Source organism: Anneissia japonica, unplaced genomic scaffold, assembly GCF_011630105.1.
Source record: "Anneissia japonica isolate Jap-2015-1 unplaced genomic scaffold, ASM1163010v1 scaffold287834_len5846547_cov211, whole genome shotgun sequence".
NCBI classification, from domain to species: Eukaryota; Metazoa; Echinodermata; class Crinoidea; order Comatulida; family Comatulidae; genus Anneissia; species Anneissia japonica.
Window position 1 is genome coordinate 1216084 of NW_022704992.1, and position 22734 is coordinate 1238817.

General features: G+C 32.8%; 2 protein-coding genes across 22 annotated transcripts in view; one reads left to right on the forward strand and one right to left on the reverse strand.

Moving 5' to 3' along the window:
- Positions 1–4672, reverse strand: part of LOC117104860 (rab-like protein 2A) — a 17443-nt gene extending 12771 nt beyond the window's left edge. The window contains exon 1 of the mRNA XM_033245727.1: positions 4520–4672. Within this exon, the coding sequence (XP_033101618.1) occupies positions 4520–4626 (107 nt within the window). The 5' untranslated portion in view covers positions 4627–4672. The remainder of the gene's footprint in view (positions 1–4519) is intronic.
- A 620-nt stretch (positions 4673–5292) lies between these two features.
- LOC117104855 (anoctamin-4-like) overlaps positions 5293–22734 on the forward strand; it is a 46096-nt gene continuing 28654 nt past the window's right edge. For 2 of the 21 annotated variants that reach the window (XM_033245707.1, XM_033245709.1), the window contains exons 1-2: positions 5298–5538; positions 5678–5883. In XM_033245707.1, coding sequence (XP_033101598.1) covers positions 5691–5883 — 193 coding nt within the window. In that variant the 5' untranslated portion in view covers positions 5298–5538; positions 5678–5690. Of the gene's footprint in view, positions 5884–6950; positions 7152–18968; positions 19133–22361; positions 22619–22734 lie in introns of those variants that run through there. The other 19 variants (XM_033245713.1, XM_033245715.1, XM_033245721.1 and 16 more) reach the window with 15 other exon arrangements.

A 22734-nucleotide genomic window follows, 5' to 3' on the forward strand; every position in this document is an offset into this window, starting at 1 on the left:
TGGCCGAGTTGACTTGTGGCCGAGTTGGATCGAATTCATCTACACGACCAGTGTCTCTATGGACGCGGTTGGTTGTTAGTTCGACCAAAGCCAAAGAAATTCTCGATTGAAGAGCCTGAGCAGATGTGTTATAAATATATGTACTATATATATATATGTAATAATAATAATAATATCAGCAAAAATTTGAGCAATATATAATTAGGGATTCCAGAGCCAAAATTTATTTCAATAATTTCGCAATTGTTTTTACATTAGCTGAAAGGTGCATGTGTCAATAACGTTTAGGAAAAAAAATTTTGAAAATCGATCCACTAATTAAGGAGAAATCGTAATTACGCACCTCTAATAATTAACCCACTTCCCTTCACGACCGGTCGGCGCCGTCGCTGGGCTGTTGATTACGTAATGCCTAGCGCCCTCTCTCGACGACGATAGTACCGTAATTAATCATTAATTACTCAATTCGTACGCTTAAGAAAAGTTTAATAGTAATTGGAATCGTGTTTGTTATTCAATACAATGATTTATATGCCAATTTAATTAAACATACATTGCTAATTACAAAGGTAAAACACACGTGATTACCGAGTGATTTTGACCGTTACCAATGCGTTGTCAAGAAGGCCGAGGTAAGCGGAGCCTGTGTACGCGCAGGCAGTGGTAAATTTTGCAAATCTTGAGGCGTCTTTGCATTGACTGCTGTATTACCTACTCCGATTTTCTAAGCTATTTCAACGTATTTGTGATACTTTTGGTCGGATTTTTTTGTGTTTTATATGCATTATTATGAATATATGTTCTTATATTGGAAGAAATAAATATTCTTATAAGTTATTATATTTCATTAATTTCATGTTTAGGGTCAAAAAGTATTTAAAATGAATTATTTTATATAATTTGATTTTGCAATAAGAATCTTATTAAGATATTTGATATGTATATATATTTTTTATACTTGATATACACTAACATACTCTTTGTCTCTCTTAACATAGCTTGGAAATTTGAGCCAATATCAACTTTCTAACTCAAAACTGACCCAAAATGCTACAGAATATATTGCTGTAGACAGCGGATCTTCTGAAATCATGTGCAACTATTAAATTCAATATATTGCTACTTGGTTCTTTCCCTGGTGTGTTAAATATCGGACGATGCCTTGTAATGGATTCATTAATATGTTTTATGTTCAGTATTTTTTCATTGCCATTAATAGTAAATTTTTACAGTAGTGTATTGAGAAAAAATATTTTTGTATAAAAAAGAGAACAATAAATGTTCTGTAGAAGTGTGTCCTTATTGATGATCAAATGTTTATATGTCACTACATATATTTTATTAAACTATGCATTCCATTAACAAGACAATACTACATAACATTGCTTTATTGAAAAATATTTAGTTTATTTTCAACTACGTAGTTGCTGTTTCTTTGTTATATAAACACATTCATCATGTCATTGATTTGCTGATTTTCTTCTGAAAAAAAAAAAGGATCAAAAGGTTAGATATCTTGCAACAATTAGCAAATTTCATACAACGATTTACCTCAAAAAGACACTTGACTGGATATTTCTGGGAATTACAAACGATGGCATATTTGTACTGTAGTATACGAACATGCTATTGCATTTTTCATTGTCTAGGCTTATCTATACACGAAAAATATTTTACTCAATTTTCTGAACTACGATATTTCCCTTCGTAAATACTCAATTTTGTTCATAATTTTTATACAGTAATTTCCAGGGCATAGGCTTTCCAAAAATTCGAACAATGGGCATGGTATAGCAAGATTTCAGGGCCCCAAAAGACAATAAAGTTGTTTTGCTCTTGGGAATGTGAATTGACAGCGTGTGAATTTCGGTCAACTCGCGTTCAAGCCCACCGCTGCGCGGCTGGATCGAAAGACAAACCGACGAATGCACCAATCACAAGAACGCTTTCGGAGTAAACAAAATCACTCAACCGTGAAGTCTGCGGTTGTGAGGCTCATGAACGGCGGAAGGGTTCTGGGGATGGAAAAAAAACGAACTAGGCCCGCGAATCAGTAAATGTGCCAATGAAGCCATCACGTGATTTTCATGAAATTTTCAACAATCAAAAATAAGGTATGTATCTATTACATATTGATTTTTTTTAAATAAACAAGAATTTCAACCAGTTTTTTAAACTATGAACGTGTGAAAAACCCGATTTTGGAGCACTTAAAATTTTCCGATTTTCAAAAAAAATAAACAGCAGATCGGGAACTATATTAGCTTTGGCGTAGTAAAGTTTTTTTAAACAGTGTTCGATGGCAAGATGGGCACATTTATTGTTGAAATAGGGGTGGTCAAGTCAAAAAACCACGACCACAGTTAAAAAATGAGTGAACTTTTAAGGTGGCTCCCAGAATCGATGTATTTGGAACAACAATGTCGGTATTCATAGTTCATCTTGTGTATTTTATTTCTAGACAGTTGTATTGAATAATAGCGTAGCTACACGGACATAGTAGGTTTTATTCACGTTATGAATTCGAAAGTAGAAATTTTAAGCATTTTTCGTGTGGGTATTTCCAAAAAATTTGAAATTTACGGTCGTGATTGTGCGCGTGTATTACTCTGCGCGATACGCTCGAAACACGCGTAAAGTACGCCCGGGGTACGCACTACAAAAAAGGAACAAAAATTATCAAAGCTCTGGAATCCCTACCCTTAGCAAGTTGGACCCTCTACCCTAGGCCTACATTAGGCCTACTTAAAATATACAGATATGAGATATGCAATAAAAAAAATTGCTTTCAGCAATCCTTAAACATATTTTCTGGACATCGTCATCAGGTTTCTCACTATATTCGGAGTAAGGCCCAACTAGCCCACCCCTAAATTACAGTGAGGCCTAAGCCAAAGCAGGCTCCCTGGAAAGGCATACTTTCTAGGCCATCATGTAGGCGTAGGCCTAGGCCCCCTAGGCCTAAGTTGTAATACTCCACTAGGCATTTTATGCCTGTCTCTTATACTCATCTTGTGCCATTTGTCAATTTTGAATTTTGTTTTTCACATGTAAAATATTTAATTGTATGTGTTCAATTTTCAGTGTATATTTGTCATGATTTGTTTATAATTTAAATATTATTTTATGACCTGCATTTGAAAGTTGTTAATTTCATATTCTTTAATTGCTATTTTTTTTTGGGAATGACAGTGTGAGTGAGAATGACTGGTTTATATATATTTGACACACATGAGGAGAAAAAATTGACTAAGAAGTGGATGCAATACAGAACATTTAGGATACATTATCTGACTTTTCTTCTAGAATTTATTAAAGAACAATTAATCTTGAAAGCATTGATAACCTGAATTATATAAAGTTGTCTACTAAACATTTTGCTTATGAAACAGAGATACAGTAGGAACACTTGTTGCTAAACAGCACAACTCTGTAAATACATTTCACCTGGCGAAAGTTAGTACATTAACATTGCTTTGTTGTCTACAAGTTAAAGAACTTGAAACATCTATCCAGATGGAAGTATCATTTCAGACACTTTGATAAAATGTTATTAGATATTTATTTTTCTAATGTGCATGGTATCTAGTATTTGAATTATGTTGGATGTACTATAAATGAAAAAAAAATATTAGTATCCAGTATTATTAATTTATAAAATGATGCATTTAATACTGGGTTAATCCAACTAACTATTATTACTACTTGAAAAACTCATCACAAACAATTATGGTATTTCAATATACTGTATTTAAAAGGCATACATTCGAGGGAGGCATTTATTAAGGCTGGCATTTATTTTTTTGGGTGTAAAATGGATACGTATACTCAAATAAAGCCCCATAATTTCATTGTAAATGTGGAACTACAACACACAATTACCATCAAAATGTATTATTGTGTGATCATAAAGACTTCTTAATCCCAACCAGGTTAGAAATTAGAAAAAATGCACTATGTAGTTCTATTTCTACTGTCTACTGGAGTAGAATATTCTTTAATAGAATATGTTGTAAATGATGGTGCCTACATTAGTTTTGTTTTTGTTTACAGCCAGGGTGGGGTGTGCGCGTTTATACGAGGAAAAAAAAACGTCCCAGGGTGGTTATTCGAGGGAGGCGCTTTTTTTCAAAAGAGGCTCTAGAGAGGGGCACTACTAGGCCTACTACTAGGCTAGCTAGGCCTAGGCCTAGGCCATGTAGGTAGGCATAGGCCTACAATGTTTTTCTTTTTACAAATAACTTTTATGCAAGAGTGATTCAATGACTATTATGAACGATTTATTTAAACGTGTTAGAGCAAAGCATAGGCCTAGGCCAAAAGCTAAATTTTTAGGCTTCCTTATGATTTATCTACACGACCAGTGTCTCTATGGACGCGGTTGGTTGTTAGTTCGAGCAAAGCCAAAGAAATTCTCAATCGAAGAGCCTGACTGAGCCTGGCTGGCTAGGCTAGAGAAGAGGGGTACGCTTGTACCATAAATATTAATACTTCCAAAAAAAACAACAGTTATACTTACTTTGATTTTCCAACAGCAGAATCACCAAGACAAATTATTTTAACTGAATTTTCCCTAGATTTTGCATCTTTCTCTGGAATTGCGGAACTTACGTTGTTTTCCGCCATCTTTTAACATCAAACTATGTACCACCCAACGGTCGTTGGTGGCGGACTTCCTAATATTGTTGATTATTATGTGTTGTAAACTTTTGAAGAAAGTTCATTCATGCACATTACATACACAATGTTAGTTGACACACAGAACACGTCCCTACCTACCAAACCCAAACGCCCCTTGCATAGGCCTACACATCCTGAAAAATAGCATATGATACTTTGAAACGACACATCGATGGACAACCCCATTTCTGGCCATTTTCACGTTATATTTTACTCTTATAGTTCACCTAAACTTATTTTCCAGTCGCAAAAAGCAGCAATGTGGTTAGAGTATTATAGATTAGTAAGAAAATATGATAAAAATAACGATGAAAATATATAACAAAATTATTATTACTAAATAGGACACGTTTGTTCTCTAGTATACTTTTATATGCTACGTTTGTCTCAGGAAATCAACAGTTATCCCAGACATAAAAAATCATGCACTGCTTAGGGCCCCTTGAGAGTTAAATTTTAACAACTTGCGCGAAAACTAGCGGGTGGTCAGACCAGCGCTTTGCATTGTAGAGAGCGTCGTTAATGTTGGAAGCGGCACACATCAATGTTAATATTATAGTTTATTGTAAGCAATGAAATATTTTAATCCAAGCAAAGACGATGCATGCCGGAAAATGTTGCTGCTGTATATGTAAATGTTGGCTATTGAAGCGCGAGATACAGTAGTGGATTGTGCAATTAAAGTGAAAACCGCATGCATCCAAGGTACGGTGTGCGCGGATAATCTACAGAAGGTCACACGATATTATAGAATGTTTACAGGAACAATCTAAATGATACCAATCTGAAATTGTTGGTCGACCGGTGTTTAGATACGAAAGCTATAGCAGAATCATTGAATTGCCAAGATTGAATTAGGTGGGTTCTGGCTCATATCCGCGTTTTTCTTTTTACGGTAATATTTTATAGCACCTCCCTGAGTTAATACTAGCTCTTGTAGGGATTAGTGGAACTTCTGAGTAACTATTCATGCGGTTATTATTATTGTATGTTGAAGACTTAACTGGCTGATGGCAACCCCGAACCAATACAAAAAGCAGCGGCTGCTGTACGATTTAGCTATGGAGTCGTCACACCCCCCGGAGGATCCTCTCAAATACCGTGAGCGAATGGAATATCAAAAACTAGAAGGGGAGGCAGATGAAAACAGTGAACCGACCCCAGAAGCGTCGGCGGTATTTGCGCTAACGATGGTGTCAAACAGTAAGTACAACAACCACTAAAATGCCATTTTTACAAGGTAGTAAAAGTAGTCTGCATTGTTATACTTCCGGGTTTTGATAGCCAGCTATGCTTATATTCCCTGCAGTTGATTTTTCATTCTTTGCAGCTTATATTCATTACTCCTTTGTAATTTTGTAAAATTCAAAAAATATATATAATATTGTATAAGTCATATCTGTTATCTGTCGGATCATATTACGTTCGCTCCATTAGCTGTAAATTGTTTACTATTTAAGTATCAAATCATTGACTACCATAATTCAATTAAGAACGTATCCGTCATTGTTTAGAAAAGCGATCACAAAAACAGGTATGTTTTTAGGAAGTACCTTTTGTACAATAAATGGCTACTTTAGATACTTGTTTTACTTTAGTATTGTTTTTTGCAACAAATATGTGTTTACGTACACTTAATTCGGTACCGACCGTCTGGTATTAGCAAAGCTCGAGTGTGCTGCCCTCTGCCATTACATTTTAGTATTTTCGAAGTATTGTAACTCTAAATTTGCGTGCGTGTCTACCAGGCCTAATTGTGCGAATTAATTAATTAATATAATGTGAACTGAAACTTTAAAGAAAAATCTAGCACGTGCTCGCACGAACGGATAGGTTCGTTGATAAATTGACGTTCCGTAACATGGGTAAACTTGTGTGGGGTTTTTTTTTTTTTTTTTCGTCATTTCACTGATTTAATTTAACCGAATCGCTTGAGTAATTTCCGGAAAAAATTTTAGCCGAGGACATCACTCCTGAAGAGTAATAAATAGACCTGGGGAATTGCTGTTGATGTTGCAATTAGGTAAAAACCAAAGTCACAAATTTCAGTTTATTTTTTAAAATATTAAAATTAGCTCAACACTGTCTTTAATGCATTTTATGTAAAACCATTCCTCTAGCCTACACAGATCGACACAATATAAAGTTATAAAAACTAAATAGAAAAGTGTGGGCGGGTATTGTAATTTATCAGTGTGAATGTAGTGCGTGTTGTTTACCGTAATCGATGAACCATAACATTTGACCTATACAACGCCCTGTTGACTGTTCTCACACACAACAAGCAAGACTAAGAGTAGCGCGGTCTGTCCTCGGTGCTTGAATAGATGAATTAGATCGGCCTTCGCTGGGGTAGGACTTTGTTAATTCTAAATTAGATAAAAAGTACACGTTCTTGGTTACCAAGATGGCTGAACCTCCTCCAATTGGATTTGAAGGTATAGAGATGATAAATGAAAACGGACAGAAGGGTAGGTTTGTGTTTTTTTTTTTGTCAGCGTAGATCGTAGCTGGGATGATTGATGAAGATGCTCAAACAAACAAGCGTAGGCCCTTAATAATTAACCTACTGTAGTCTGATCGTCTGTGCTCCTCCCTCCACAATAGGCTAGCTAAGGACTCCTAGCAATGCATGACCCTCTAGCCTGTGTAACCGCGTCTCGCATGTTGTTGTATAAAGCTAACATAGCCCAGGGGAATCTAGCTAGGTCTACCTACCTTGGCTAGTACATAGGTAGGCCTAGTGTGGTATTCCCTGGTGAGAAAACTATACTTAGATTGCTTTATTATTAGACCTAGGCTTAGGCCTAGACTGTGTTATACATAGGCCTATATTGATTGTTGTTAGTAAAAATACACAGGATTCTTGAACCTTGTTTGTAAAGTAATTACTTACTGTACACAGAAAGTAGGTCATGCAAAGCATGGCCCTTTGATATCAACATTGCCAATTCAATCGAGACATAAATTAAATGTTTACATAACTAACTCAAATTTCACTAGACCATTTGTATATAAAATTTAGGCCCACAGTTAATAATTAATTAATAAGTTTTGGAATTGACATATTGACAAGCACAATGTTATGCACAGTTCATTGGATTTCTGCATTTTTTAAACGTGTGCATGTAATATTTTTTAATGTCATATTTACATCTCATAATCTTTTGATTTTTACCTGTAATCATCAACATTACCAACCTGTTCTGTAAATGTCCTGCATGTTTCACAATTTTAAAAAATTACCTTCAGAAGAATTTTCAAACTTTGTCAATTTGTGCAAATCCAACAAAATGTAATCCATCATAATTTGCCCTGCACTCCACTGTTCACTGCATAATGTGTGGTCTGTAAGATATTTATTGCTTACTAAAATATAATTATTAATACTCATTAAACAACAAACATGCTCATTAAGAAATCATGTAAAGAGTAATGAAATAAAATATCAGGCCTGTAGCGTGGGGGGTTAAGGGGGTTTTGAAGAACCACCCAAAAACTGAAGGTCCGCATTTAAAAACGAAAAAATTTGTATTGGTAAATATATTTACAGTGTTCTCCAGAGTATCTGAGATCATACACAGGGCCCACTTTCCACTGAAATGAACCTCCCACAAATTATGTCGTGCTACGGACCTGAATGTGTACACTCAACATTACATCAAGCATGAAAAAATAATTATATAGTAGTGTATGGCATACAATAATTTTTATTACTTTTATAATTGAATAAAAAATGTAACATAGTCGATGTGAAAATGATTCATAATTAATTTTGAGATATTGGAGCCATCCTATTAGTATTAGTTATAATTTTCAAGAAAATCACACAACATATTAATACAGGGGCCCGGTTGGCATATAAATCGGTCGGAGGGCCAAAGTGAATTTTTGATTTAACACCAAGGGCGCACCCAAACTTTCATGTTTCCGATGTGCTTCCAAAAACTTCATGCACTGTTTCCACACCACTTTATGCTCATTTTTAATATTACTTTTTATAGATGATAAGTGTCAGGCCGTAAAAATCGAGGTTTTTCCTAGCTAAAAGTGTTTGTCGGGCCACACACATACTGTAGGGTTTTAATTAATTTAATTTGAATGCGGCCCCCAGGCCGCACTTTGCCCACCTGTGTGTTCATATTTAAGTCTATAATTACAGTAGTATAATGGAAGCAATTCTGGAATGGGGATAGATAATTAATATGTGCATCCTGTAGGCTGGTTGTATTTTGAATTTGGTAATTAATAATTTAATTATTCATCTTAATTTGTAACCTGGTGAAAATCATTTAAGCCAATTTTCTGAAATTACTTGCTGAGCATGTGCAGGAAATATGCTAATAGGGTTATTAATGTTCATGAATGTACAATTAACCGGTTAATTATATTCTCTGGTGGCTTTAATTTCTATTGTTTGCTTAAGAATTTCCCATGGTCATCATTGCAATACACATTGATAATTCAAGAATAATTCTGACAACACAACTGCAAAAGCACAATCATAATGATATTAAGAAAGGATATATTCATTAAATAGTGTAACTCACATTTATATAATTAAGGAAGTTATAAATTGGTTCAATGATTGCTAAGTATCGGCTCACCCTTTCTGATTGCCCGATAATGAGGCATGTAGTGCACAGAAGTTCCATTGCTAATTTTCATCATCATCATCTTTTAGTCCATTTCTTCAATATATATTATGACATGTTCTATTTTTTATTCAATTTATAATGACATTAATGACTGACATTTTGTAAATGCGGTATTGACAAATTTAAAATTTAGAAAAATATATTGTTGGGTGTGTAGTTTTTTTCATGAACTTTGTATTTAAAATGTGAAAGGTTTACTGTATGAACCTGATCCCTAAGTGGGTAGAAGAAATCTTTATTGTGTCCCAATATTGTGGAATTCTTGTTTCAGAAAGGAATTCTCGTTTCAGAAAGGAATTCTTTTCAGTCATTTAATATACCTTGACTCATAAATACAGCTAATCCAACAGGTTATGTCAAGGTTAAAAGTGTCTCTCAGCAGAAATAATAATTTATTATTTTGTCAGAAAGGTGTAATGCTTTTTTATCCATTGAAAAGACATTGATGAATTTCTCAATGTACACCCATTTCTGTCTCTGCCCAGTAAGACCAATTATTTTAATTTGCTTTCTATTGTAGATAATTGTGGTCATCAAAAGATACTTCATTATAAACTATTGTATATTTTTCATAAAGTTTTTTTAACAATTAAATTGTTAAATCTATTCAATAAGGTAGATTTATCATGGCTGTTATATAGACTTATAGGCAATCTATTGGTTTTCAAAAGGAACTAAACTGAATTAACAATTTAGTAAATTGATTCCTTCTTCAAAATCATTTATCCAAAAGTCATAACAGAATTCTATTGAAAATCATTTTGTGTGATTATGATGACCGACTGATTTCGAGTTAATCAATTTATTCATTCTGTTTAGCCTAATAATTTGTAGTCTGAAAGGTCAATGAGTACAGAATTGTTGAGGTTTGAGTAATAGCGTCTTTAAAATTTTCAATGCTTGTTACAAATTGATAAAAAATTAGGTCTAAACAATTTTTAGTTTAACTAAGGCAAGTAGTACAAAATTTGTAATTCTGTATTTTAATGTATTTCATTATCTGATTTATAAGATTCCCCATTTTGTATTTGTTGTCAAGTATTTTAATGTATTTTAATGTCTTCTCTTTTTTACTATTTTTAGCTGTTTTTTAATGTCCTTCATAATTTGTTATTTTACATACAATTTGGCACCTTGCCATGATTTGTAAATTTTAAAAGAATAAAGAAAAATCACCAGACGAAGGCACCAAAAAAATTTCAAAATGTAGAATTTCAAGGTTAAAAAAATTGGAAGTTTGAGTTCAGTCATTAGCCTCTGAAGCATCCTCAATTACTGAGAAGTAAAACTTTATTAATCCTTAGCGAAAGGAAAAGTCCCTGTAAAATTATAATTTTTTGTTACATTCTTAGTTCAAAGTACTAGTACTGTTACATTGGTATACAGTATAACCAATAAGACCTGTTATGTTAATTTACTTTCTACATTAGATAATTGATTGTGGGTCATCAAAATAAGATCCTACTATATATAAACTATTGTATACTTTTCATAAATATTGGCCTGGTTTATTATTAATTTGAAACTATCAGTGTAGTGTAGACCCAAAATATACAATGCAAACTGGATTTACCATAGTACAGTAATGGTATCACTTAGCATATTGAATTCTTTTATTTTCCTTTGACATGTCTCTGTCACTCGCTATACTACGCATACTATGGAATCTGGATCATATTGTTTATTTTTCTTTGCGTAATCTATAATCAACTCAATATTGTACATTGAAGCATTAACAGATTGCTCCATGATTCAATTTTAACAATGAGATAAATTCTTGGTATGGTTCAATGATTTTGTTTTATATATAATTTTCATTTCTATAAAAAATTGGAGGTTATCGTGTTGATAGTCACTTTGTTGTTAAAATATAGACTGTGATCATTTTACTTCTAGAAATAATAAACCTACCAGTCAGTGTAGTTTATGGTGTTCGTACAGTACAGGGTTTTTGTGAGTCACAAATCCGATTGGATAATACAGAAAATATAGATTTTTGAATTTGAACACTCAAAAATGACCACCAGTAAAGTGGAACCATTTTTCCATTTTTAAAGCTGTGTATTTCTATACTTTTTTTTTAATTATTTTCTAAAAACAGGTAGATTTCTTTCATGAACACAATGAATTTCATTTAAAGAAAAAAATGAAATCTTGATTTTTTTTTTTCTACTGGTACAACAAGTAAGTTTTCTATTGGATAAGTTATTTCTTTAGTGTATCTGACACTTCAAAGCATTATAGGAAAATATTTCCTTTTAATAAGCAAATCAAGAAAAGAACCAGTGGATACAGTAATTTAAGGAGCATCTATGACAATTCCACTGTCAATTTGTTATTCACATTGGTAAAAAAGACAATTTACTGTAACACCAGCAAGTTTTTGTACTGGTAGTCATGTCTTGATGGCAGTCCTTGATATAGATACTGCCAGTGAGTATATGATATTTGAATAAGCATACAGTATATATACATTGTATATTTTTATTTGTAAAAACAATGATGATGTGACCTTTATTATATAGTGTAATGAAACACAGCGAGAAGAACCACATAGTAGGAAAATTATGGCTTCTTCAGGGTTTTTCTGCACTGATTGATTCATATTCAAAGCGGTTTGTTTATATATATGTTCCTAAAAAATACTGGCACTTAAACCTTACACAGTATATTTGATTGACTGGTTTTGACAAGAGACTAAAATTTTAGTGTAGCCTTACAGTATGTAACTTAAAGCCTAAAAATAAAATGCACATGAGAGAGAACACTTTGAACTACCATATCTCTCATTACCAAGCAATTTACTTTCCACACTATCTTTTGGTCAGATTGAAACCAAATTTTCTTTTCCTATACGTTTACGGGCGCTGTGCATTCTGTGTGCAGTTAAAAGTTTGGTGTACAGGGGTGGAGGCTGGTTCCAGTCTTGGGGGAGGGCAGTGCAAAAAATGAGAATGCGAAACTAAAGGGGTTATGAGAATAACCCTTAACTTGCAGCGTTATTGTGCTGAATTGCGTATGATCCCAGAATGCGGAGCTAAATCCCTATTCTAATGAAAACTTAATGGTCATTTTTAGTAATGACCCACTTAGTGGAACTAATCTGCTGCCATGGGGAGGGGGTGGTAGGGCAGCATCCCACCAGCCTACAGTATACCCATAGCAGAATTGCTAATTGTGTCTCCATGTATTTAATTGTCATTTGTTTTCAACTCTGGTAAGAATCGGGATTCTGGAATACCCCAAAGTGCACCTCTTCTTAGAAGAATAGAATGCCCTTCATAATTACACGATGCTCATCATAAAAAGCTATTATCAACATTATTAAAGCTGATAGTAGACAAGGCAATGACGAGAAAGCTAGTTAACCTTGCAAAATTATAAATATAATCTGTATTCATATACGGTATGTGCCATCTTTATAATATGTCATGCGATCAGAGATATTATTTTCTATCGTTCTTGGCAATTAGACTCCATGATGAGTAATACTTGATGGTCCATATGTGGGAGGGAAGTGTTGCTTTTCATTCCTGGTGTTCTATAGTACAATATTTTGTTTTTTGGACAAAATTCAGATATTAAACAATGTAAGAATTACTCATCATACCGTAGTATTTTGATCTACTTTCAGTTCAGAAAGCAAGTGCCTAGTTTAATAATGAAAACTTATCCCAAATTATCAATACATTAATGTACAACTACACTTGAGTTATTAATTAATTAAACCTTTAAATGCATTATACAATAAATAAATTAATTATTTAAGATACTTTACTGTAGAAGGTGAATAATCAAAGTATAATAATTAAATAGTTATGTAGACAAAATAGAATATTTGGATTGTTTTTGAGTTTTTTAAAAATGTTTTATGTAATAATTTAAAGCTGAAAAAAAAATCATTACAGGTTACTAAAATAAAAAATACTGTAGCTTTCGTGACCGAAGTTTGGAAAATTAAACTTTATTATTGCAATAACAATTAAGACTTTTATGCTTGAAGGTCAGAATGAACATTACAAATACACAATGATAACATACTTACGTTAATAAGGTCATAATTAGAACAATAAGAATATTAGGGAGTTTTGGATTGCACAGCGACAGTTTGTTTGTTTATTCGTTTTTTCACACAAATAAAATTAGTTATACAATATAATGGGAAAATAATGAAGGTATTGTTATTATCTTAAATAATAGACAGCAGTAATCATTAAATAAGGTAAAATATTGGTGTGAAAGGAAGTCATAATAAGTTATAAAAAACTTTAAGGCATGACCACCAGAAAATCAGTCGCGTGCGACGTAGTAGGCCTAATAATTAAAATTTATATAAATTCAAACCTAACATATTATTATACAAAAAATAATATAATAATAATAATAATAATAATAACAATAACAAAACAATAATAATAACAGTAACAATAACAATAATAATAATATAATATAATATGTATGAAGTTGTAAGATAAACATCTTAAATCGAAAGCTCCCTATAGCTACTGTATGTTAACTTAAATCATTTCTTGCCTAAACATCCTTTTTATGTTTGTTTTTGGTTAAATGAATTCTCAGTCGGTCTTATCAATATTTTGCTTGAAATAATAGCCAGGTCAGCTTGTGTTTTACTGTAGTCAGCTCTCATTAAAGTAATGAATCTGTCATCAGAATATATCATCAAGGATACATAGTTGCCATGGCGATAGGGCCTTGGATAGTAATAATATTATGTAAATAACTGACAGTGAATCAGTTTTGGTTGATAGCCTTGATAGAAAATAGTATAGTACATAGTACTATATTGTCTGTGATTTATAATAGACCTAAAGATGACAGAAGACGCAGGAACTAAATCAAATTTACATAAAATATACGTAGAAGCGGTTGGCGCATCGGTAGTCTATGGTTTGAGACGCTCGCTGTGCAAGTCTTTTGTGACCTTGGGCAAGGCATTTTATCTACGTTTGTCTCTCTTTACCCTAGAATGTAGATGGGTACCTGGTAGGATGTGGCATTGAAATGTACTAGTTTTTTACGCTAGGCAAGTAGCGCACGACTATATACTGTATACTCCCCAGGGAGCAGAGAAGGTTGCACTTCGTGTGCTGGTTTGCCATTGTATGTTATCCAATGATCAGGGGTAATATTAATAATGCTCAGCGCCTTTGATCATATAATTTGGAATTGGCGCTATATAAATATTCAATTATTAATTTATTATTATTAATTTTTAAATTATTAATTATTATTAATTATTAATTATTAATTAATATTAATAAAGTCGCTTACTAAAAATTTGTATGAAGAAACATATACAACACTGCAGAGAATTATAGATTATACAGTTTTATCGAGCCATATTTCTAGGCCTGAATTTTTGCACAGAAAGTGTATTATTTAGCAGATCCTAATTTACAAAGTTCTGGAATAATATAGGGCCTAGTAGAAAAGAAAATTATGAAATTTCATGGGTTTTTATTGTCCAATGAAAGTTGGTAGCTTAGGAAACACAGTGTAATACATTATAATAAAAGTATGAATTATTGATTTGTGTAACTTAACGATTTCGATACAGTATTCAGTATTCTACAGCTTAGTTTTGAAACCATCACTTCTATCATTGTGAAGTGGCTAGTAGATAAAAATTAAATACAAAACTCACTTAAGTGTTGTGTTTACATGCACCAGTATGGCCATTGTACTCTACTTGATAAATTGTACCAAATATCAGAAGCATAATACTGGACGGACATTGTCATCTATACTACGGTGTAGACAAAGAGAATTGGTTGTAATTTATTAATTGAGCTCAGTTGCTTTCAATCAAAGTTTGTGAATTTATGCTACTGTAAATCTTCATTGATTTGTGTAATTTGATTCCTTCAACAAAATGAGATTTTGTTGGAGGAATATCACAAATATTTTTTTGATATTACAAATATTTTTGAATATCACAAATATTTCTGTGAGATATGCAAATAATGGTAAAACATTACTGTAAATTGCTTGGTTTTGTTTTATGTTATGCTTTTTTACCCATTTTGTAATTTTAGTGTAAGTTGTTTTTGAACTTTTTTTTGGCTTTCCTTTGTTTATATTTTATAATGTTCTTGGGTGCACCGTCAAGGTGATGGGTACCAGTGATCTGAAAGTGAACCCAATAAATCGTATTGTATCATATCTTATCGTATTGAGATGGAAATCCAAAAATTGATCAGAATCAATGGATAAGTTATGTGGTATGAGCTGACCAATCAGAAACATTCTTCATGAATAATTCATAATTATCAATATTAGCTACCAATTCTCTTGAGGACAAACCTTTGCAACTGTGTGTACATTGTAACCTGCTAATTATAACAAACATCTAAGTGAGTAATTAAATGTTTTATAAAGGCCTATTTATATACATACAATAAACGAGGAATTTCGGAATAGTCACAACATATAATTAGGTAAATCAGTGGATAGTGAAAAAAAGGACCTCTTAGCCTTAGGCCTAGGCTAGCCTAGTCTAGCCTTGTCAATGTAAGGGAGGGTGGATTTCGGGTAGGAGAAAACACATTATCTGGTGCCGCTAGCTAGGGCATCTGCGCCCATAGTGTCGTGTATCAAGCCTTGCTATATAAATACCTCTGGTTTAAATTGTTATGTACATTTATTTTGTACATCATCGTTGCATTTGGCAAATTGCCTGAGCAGGCCTGACACCCCTCTTCTCCCGGTTCCCGACTCTTTAGACACCTAGGCTAGGCCTGGCCTGTAGGCATAGACCTAGATACTAGCCAACAGCAAACATCACTCGGTGTTTTCTGGAAACTTTTTATTTTGTATTTGACCAGTGTTTTTATTCACATTTCTTTTTTCAAATATAAAACAAGGGAACATTGTTCCCTGGTAATAAAACTATGGTCGACTAACTCCTCGTTGTGCGTCGTCGTAGTCGCCTTAGAAAAACGAAAACAGCTCTTGGTGTAGTACGCGAACAATTTCTTGGCGTTGCCGTCACGGTCCATTAGTTCGTAGTAGACTGGCCGCGTAGTCAAAACGAAAAATGCCTATTGTCATCTATACTACGGTGTAGACAAAGAGAATTGGTTGTAATTTATTAATTGAGCTCAGTTGCTTTCAATCAAAGTTTGTGAATTTATGCTACTGTAAATCCTCATTGATTTGTGTAATTTGATTCCTTCAACAAAATGAGATTTTGTTGGAGGAATATCACAAATATTTTTTTGATATTACAAATATTTTTGAATATCACAAATATTTCTGTGAGATATGCAAATAATGGTAAAACATTACTGTAAATTGCTTGGTTTTGTTTTATGTTATGCTTTTTTACCCATTTTGTAATTTTAGTGTAAGTTGTTTTTGAACTTTTTTTTGGCTTTCCTTTGTTTATATTTTATAATGTTCTTGGGTGCACCGTCAAGGTGATGGGTACCAGTGATCTGAAAGTGAACCCAATAAATCGTATTGTATCATATCTTATCGTATTGAGATGGAAATCCAAAAATTGATCAGAATCAATGGATAAGTTATGTGGTATGAGCTGACCAATCAGAAACATTCTTCATGAATAATTCATAATTATCAATATTAGCTACCAATTCTCTTGAGGACAAACCTTTGCAACTGTGTGTACATTGTAACCTGCTAATTATAACAAACATCTTCATTCATCCGCAAATGTCTATAGTAAATCAACATTAACAACTACCTAATTAAACTATTTTGAAATTCAATTCAAGTGAATGATCATTTTTATAACTACATCAATCTGAGTGTTGATTGTGAATAATGAAATTATGCCTATCATTCACCGACAACCAATTTTATCTGGTGTGACATATCGTTTATTAATATTAGGAAATTTTATTATAACTGATTAAAAAAACTATGAATATAATAAAATTATTCTATAAATATTCAGTTAACCAGGCTTACAAGTTCAATAACTTATGTACAATTTTATTTTCAATTAAGATAAAATATCGAGCAATATAATGTATTATGAATTGAGTTTTTACTGTATACCTCTTTAAAGACCAGCAAACCATATAAAGCCTGGGTTAATTTGTCAAGGTACTAATTGAGGCGTTACACTATGTGGTCTTTATAAACCAAGGTTTTTTTTTTTTGGCTTTTTAAAAGATAAATTAATATCCTTGAGTTTTAAACAAAAGCACAAATCACATGTAAAATATCGGGCCATTTTTTTTTAGAAATCAAAGTTTGACCGAGTCTACATTTACACAGTGTGGTCAATTATTCAATAGTACAGTACATCATACCCTATACAATACACATAATATAGCTAAGCCTTGTCACCCTTGCCACTTGACTCAACTGACAACAACTAGTTGCCATAGCACCTATGTCAACTTTAACTGGCAATTGTGCAACTGCAAGCAACTACATTAGTTGCCCAGAGGGCTTACAGTATGTCCCTTTGGATTGTAAATTATTTACAACTAAAATTGCCATAACTCGATAAAATTTTGAAGCATGCGATACGCGCATAGTTACTGGACTAGAATTATTGGGTGTATTGGTCTACTACTTGGTTACTACTATCACATGACCATTCAATTGCTTGTCGGTTGCATTGAATCCCAGCAATAGATATGGACAACTGAGAGCAACTGGCGTTCGGAGCGCTCTTGTCATCTTAAATCGTGTGACTCACAGTTACTCGCTAGTTGCTTACAGTTGCTGGCAATTTAACAAAGGTCAGTTGATGTCTCAGTTAAGTTGAGTCAAGAGCGATAATTATAAGCTGAGCTTTTTAAATGGTGGTGAACTAATGCTCACAAAGGTACTTGTGTAATATTTTACTTTGGATGTTCAAAAAACAAATTTTCACCATAACAGACTATGCTAATAATTTATGTAGTATGTGGTAAATATTAATGGATATACAGGATTTTGATTTTGATTTCTTGTTCCTACATTAAAGTTTCTTGGCTTCTGAGACTGGACTGGTTGAATAATAATGCACTCTCCCAGAGCACTTGCTATTGGATAAAGTGCTGCTGATTCTTTAGGCAATTAACATTAATATAAATGTGGCAAAGACAAGCCAAACCAGTCACTCGTCGCAAAATCGATTTTGAGTTATTAATACAGTGTTAGAGAGTAAAATAATAGCTATAAAATGGTAAAAAAATCATTCAAATCGGACATTTCCTTATGAAGTTACAAGCATTTAATCACACAGCTGTTTAAAGAACAGTATATGAGAAATCAGCCTTCAAAGTTTATGATTTCAGGCATTTCTCATGCAGAAACTATCTATAAATCCTTAAAAAGTGTTGTTTTAACATTGAAAATGGGGAAAATAACAGCACAGTTTGGCTTGTCTTTGCCACAAATAGTATTTTTTAGCAATCAGACTAAAATTACAAAACCTGTATGACTATAGTACTTCCATTGCATTTGAGGGCGCCCTGGCAGTTCTTCTCCTTTATCAGCAGGTCAAATCTGCACACAAACTTGCTGCAACCAGTTTAACCCTGGTAAAAACAAATTTGCATACCAAAACAATCATTTACATACTAAACAAACCACACCTGTAGTTCAATGCTAACTAACAGGGTTATGTAATGGCAGAGCAAAAACACTCATCCAGCTACAAGGTGAATTAGGTCAACTTAACATTGTGACACAAGGATTATAGCACTGCAGCTAAATCTTTCAGGATTATTTGCACTGCAGCTCAGTCTTTCAAGCTAGCTTCACATAGAAAACCTGATTGATAATGGATAAGGTTGTGCTAATTCATGCTGGTGAGTTAATTAAACCAAAATGAATTAGTGACATTAATGATTTTTATAGTGTTGATATTGATAACCATACAGTGGTAGTAATGTACTGTATTGAATAGTATTTGTAGGTTTGACAGATTTGTTATTCAATTGTTGATGGTTTTAGTTAGTTAGGAAGAAGGAACATATTTGCACAATATTTTGTAGGGATTCCTATCTGCTTGAATTTTCATGAAAAGTTGTTAGAATTTTTTAGGGCACCAAATAATTTAGGCAAGTGCAAATGCATGATGTGGTAAATAGATATGTATATGCGGGTAATAAATTTAACATTAATACTGGTGCAGATATTTATTGTAAATTCATTTTGGCAAACCAAACTTTATTTCCTGTGAACGATGACATTCTCTCTGACTCTGGACAGTACATCTGTATGCAATGTGTGCCAAGTAGAAGTAGATGTAAAACTGTTGCCAGCTGGGAGCGCCACTCCACCATACTTTAAAAGTTTAATCTTACAAATGAGGTGTACCTCTTGTAACATCATGAGAAAGTGCATTTCAAAAGACTAATATTAGTCTAGTAAGACTAATGGAGCTATGATAACCTTTAAGAGCTTTATATAAGAATGTAGAAATGAAAAAAAAAATATATTTCTGTGAGAATTCCAACCGAAGTACTCATTCCAATGTCCTGCCAGTGTGTCAACTGAGCTTAAGCCTATCCTCGAATTAGTTGGCAATGGTTTGTTCCAGTACTTACACATTAAAAGTCAGGGTCATGATGTCTTTCATCATCTACGTCTAAGTTCATTATGTACTGGTACTACCTTGTATAGCATACTTTGTTCATTCAGTCTGTAGTTAAAGATTTGTGTGGGAGTATTGTATGTGTAAACTATTCTAAACAATGACTGAAGTGTGTCTTTTCCATTATGCATGGCTACTGAGCCATATTACTTCAGGCACTAGTGCAAACACAGTTGGCTGCTATCATAGGCAATGGTCTACTGTACAGTAGATGTTGTTGACTATGGTCTACTCGGGTACCTGTCCATAGTTCTAATTGTTCATTTAATTGTCCATAGTTTTAAGAGCCCATTTAAATCATAATTTGATTGATTTTAATATAGCAATAAATATTGCTGCTTGGATATAACACAAAAATTATGGTGTAACTACAAGATAGAAACCAATGATTTAAAAAACAAGAAATACATATTATTTTTTTTTTTGCTGCTTGGATATAATACAAAAATTATGGTACAAATCTACAAGATAGAAACCCATGATTTAAAAACCAAGAAATACGTATTTTTTAAAGTTTTATTGCACTTTAAACAATGTTGTTAAATATTTAGCAACAAGCTTCTGTGGACAATGGAGTGTGTTGTCACACAGACTTACACAAGCTGTACACTAGGGCGCAACACAGTTTGCAGCATTCCGCCCCTGTGTACCCAATAATTGTTTGATTGTTGTTGCTTGTTAGTTTTCTGTTCATGCTTTGCAAGCACCAAGTCTACTGAGAATCTTAATCTTCAGCCATATGAAACTATAATACAAAGTTTCTCTTTCATTAATGCAATGTGCTGTAAACAGCTAATGTACAGCATGCATAATACATACATGAAGTTTGGTTTATATATTACTTATTTAGCTGGCACTACTAATACTCCCACACAGTTGTAGTATACTAGAGCCAAATTCTTTGTCATCTAGGCGGCATTACCAATGTCATAGTTCATGTAGTTGTCTACAGTTTGGTACTGTATAATCAATGGTCATGTTAATTTTAGAATGTTGAAACCATCATATATTCCTTTAATATCATGAATGTCATCATCATCATTATCATCGTCATCATCATCTTTTAAAGTCTATTTTCCCCATACACGATAGTTGTTGTTGAAAAGTTAACAGATTGTTGAAGGTGGGTGTATCCTGTGAGACCAAGTGGTTGGGATCAGCTGCACTACTGTTCTATGTATCATTAATTAAAGCAACTTCACTGAATTTTAATTTATTTTTCCTCATGATCTACAAATAGTGATGATAAATGCTTCATATGTGTTAATATATTGTTGACATTTCTATCTAGACACAAATAAACGAACAATTATTATTACATGTTAGGAATTGTCAAAATTTGGACACCTAGAATTTTGTTGACAATAGTTTACTATATTGGGATATTATTATATTGCCGATTACCCCTGTACAGTATTCAATTTGATTCTTTTATTGATGTATGTAAATTATGTTGGTTTCTTTGTATAAAAAATGTGGTTTTTTTTGTATTAAAATAAATATTAAAAGAATTTTCCTGTTTTATTTAAATTCTACATAATCTTTGTAATCGCATGTATTAAAGCTATGGCTAAATTGCCTTTGCTAAAAAAAAACCTACCTTATCATCTTGTTGTTATAATTTCCTGTGAATTCATTCAGCCTTGAAAAATGGAATAATCCTAATTCAGAAGAATTAAAATACAGGCTTCAAATACTTTTTTTGTGATAAATTGTTTAGGAGGAACTCAAAAAAAGAATTGCAATTTCTCAATACTATACAAACTACACGTTTGAATCGCAGTTTAAATATTGTTCTTTCTTTTAATATTGCTTCCCTAATGCAGATCCAATAGGGAATAATGTGCTTTATTGTAAGTTTTACCTATCTCATAATGGAAGAGTCTTGTGATATATTTAGTGCAGTTTTGATATTATGAAAAACATTTTTTTTGTTTAATCATTTGATGACATTAAGATTTTTCTCAGTGATTGTTATGCCACGGTTACACTTGCAGTTCGGGACTTTTCAACAACCTTTTTGATTTGATTAGTTTTTAGTTTTATTCTTTTAACCCTTACAGTAGATATGTATTAATTACAGTAACTTCGTTAAGGGATTTACATTATAGCAAAACTACATAGCTACTAAAATCAACCAAATTTTAAATATTATGTATCTCGGAATAAATTATTGTTAATAATTATTTAGTTTGTTTACAATAAAAATTTGAACTTCAATCTTAACTGTCATTTCTATAATCATTATTCAAATACAAACTTTGATAAAATAAATATACATTACTATCAATGTTTGCAATCAAGTAGGGAGGGTCCAAGCTGTAGGAAAGTATACTTTTCATTATACTATACACTCACCTGGATGCAACAAGTTTCTTGCATTTGGATCTATCATTTGCTGTTTCCTTAGTAGTTTTGTATGGTGCTCTACTTGGATATTACTCCTTACATACATACTGTGCATTTATATAGCGCAGTTACATCAAGATCGTAGCGCTTATTAATGCATTTCAAAGTGTAATTAATGTAATTCTGGAGGGATTGCACAAAACTTGAAAATAACTGATAAGTATCGTCATGAGTTTATATCGGTTGAATAGCACTACATCAAAAAATGTAGTTGATGAGTGCCAATTGCTAGGATATTCCACAAATGAGAAGGAAAATTATCATGCCACTGGATCTTGTGTAATAGAAGGTAGGATTATAATATAATGATAATTTTCAGTAGCATCTTTTACATAATATTTAAAATTCAGTTAATTTATTTGTGCAAGCTCTGATTTAAGGGATGTTCTTCCATGAGGTATATCA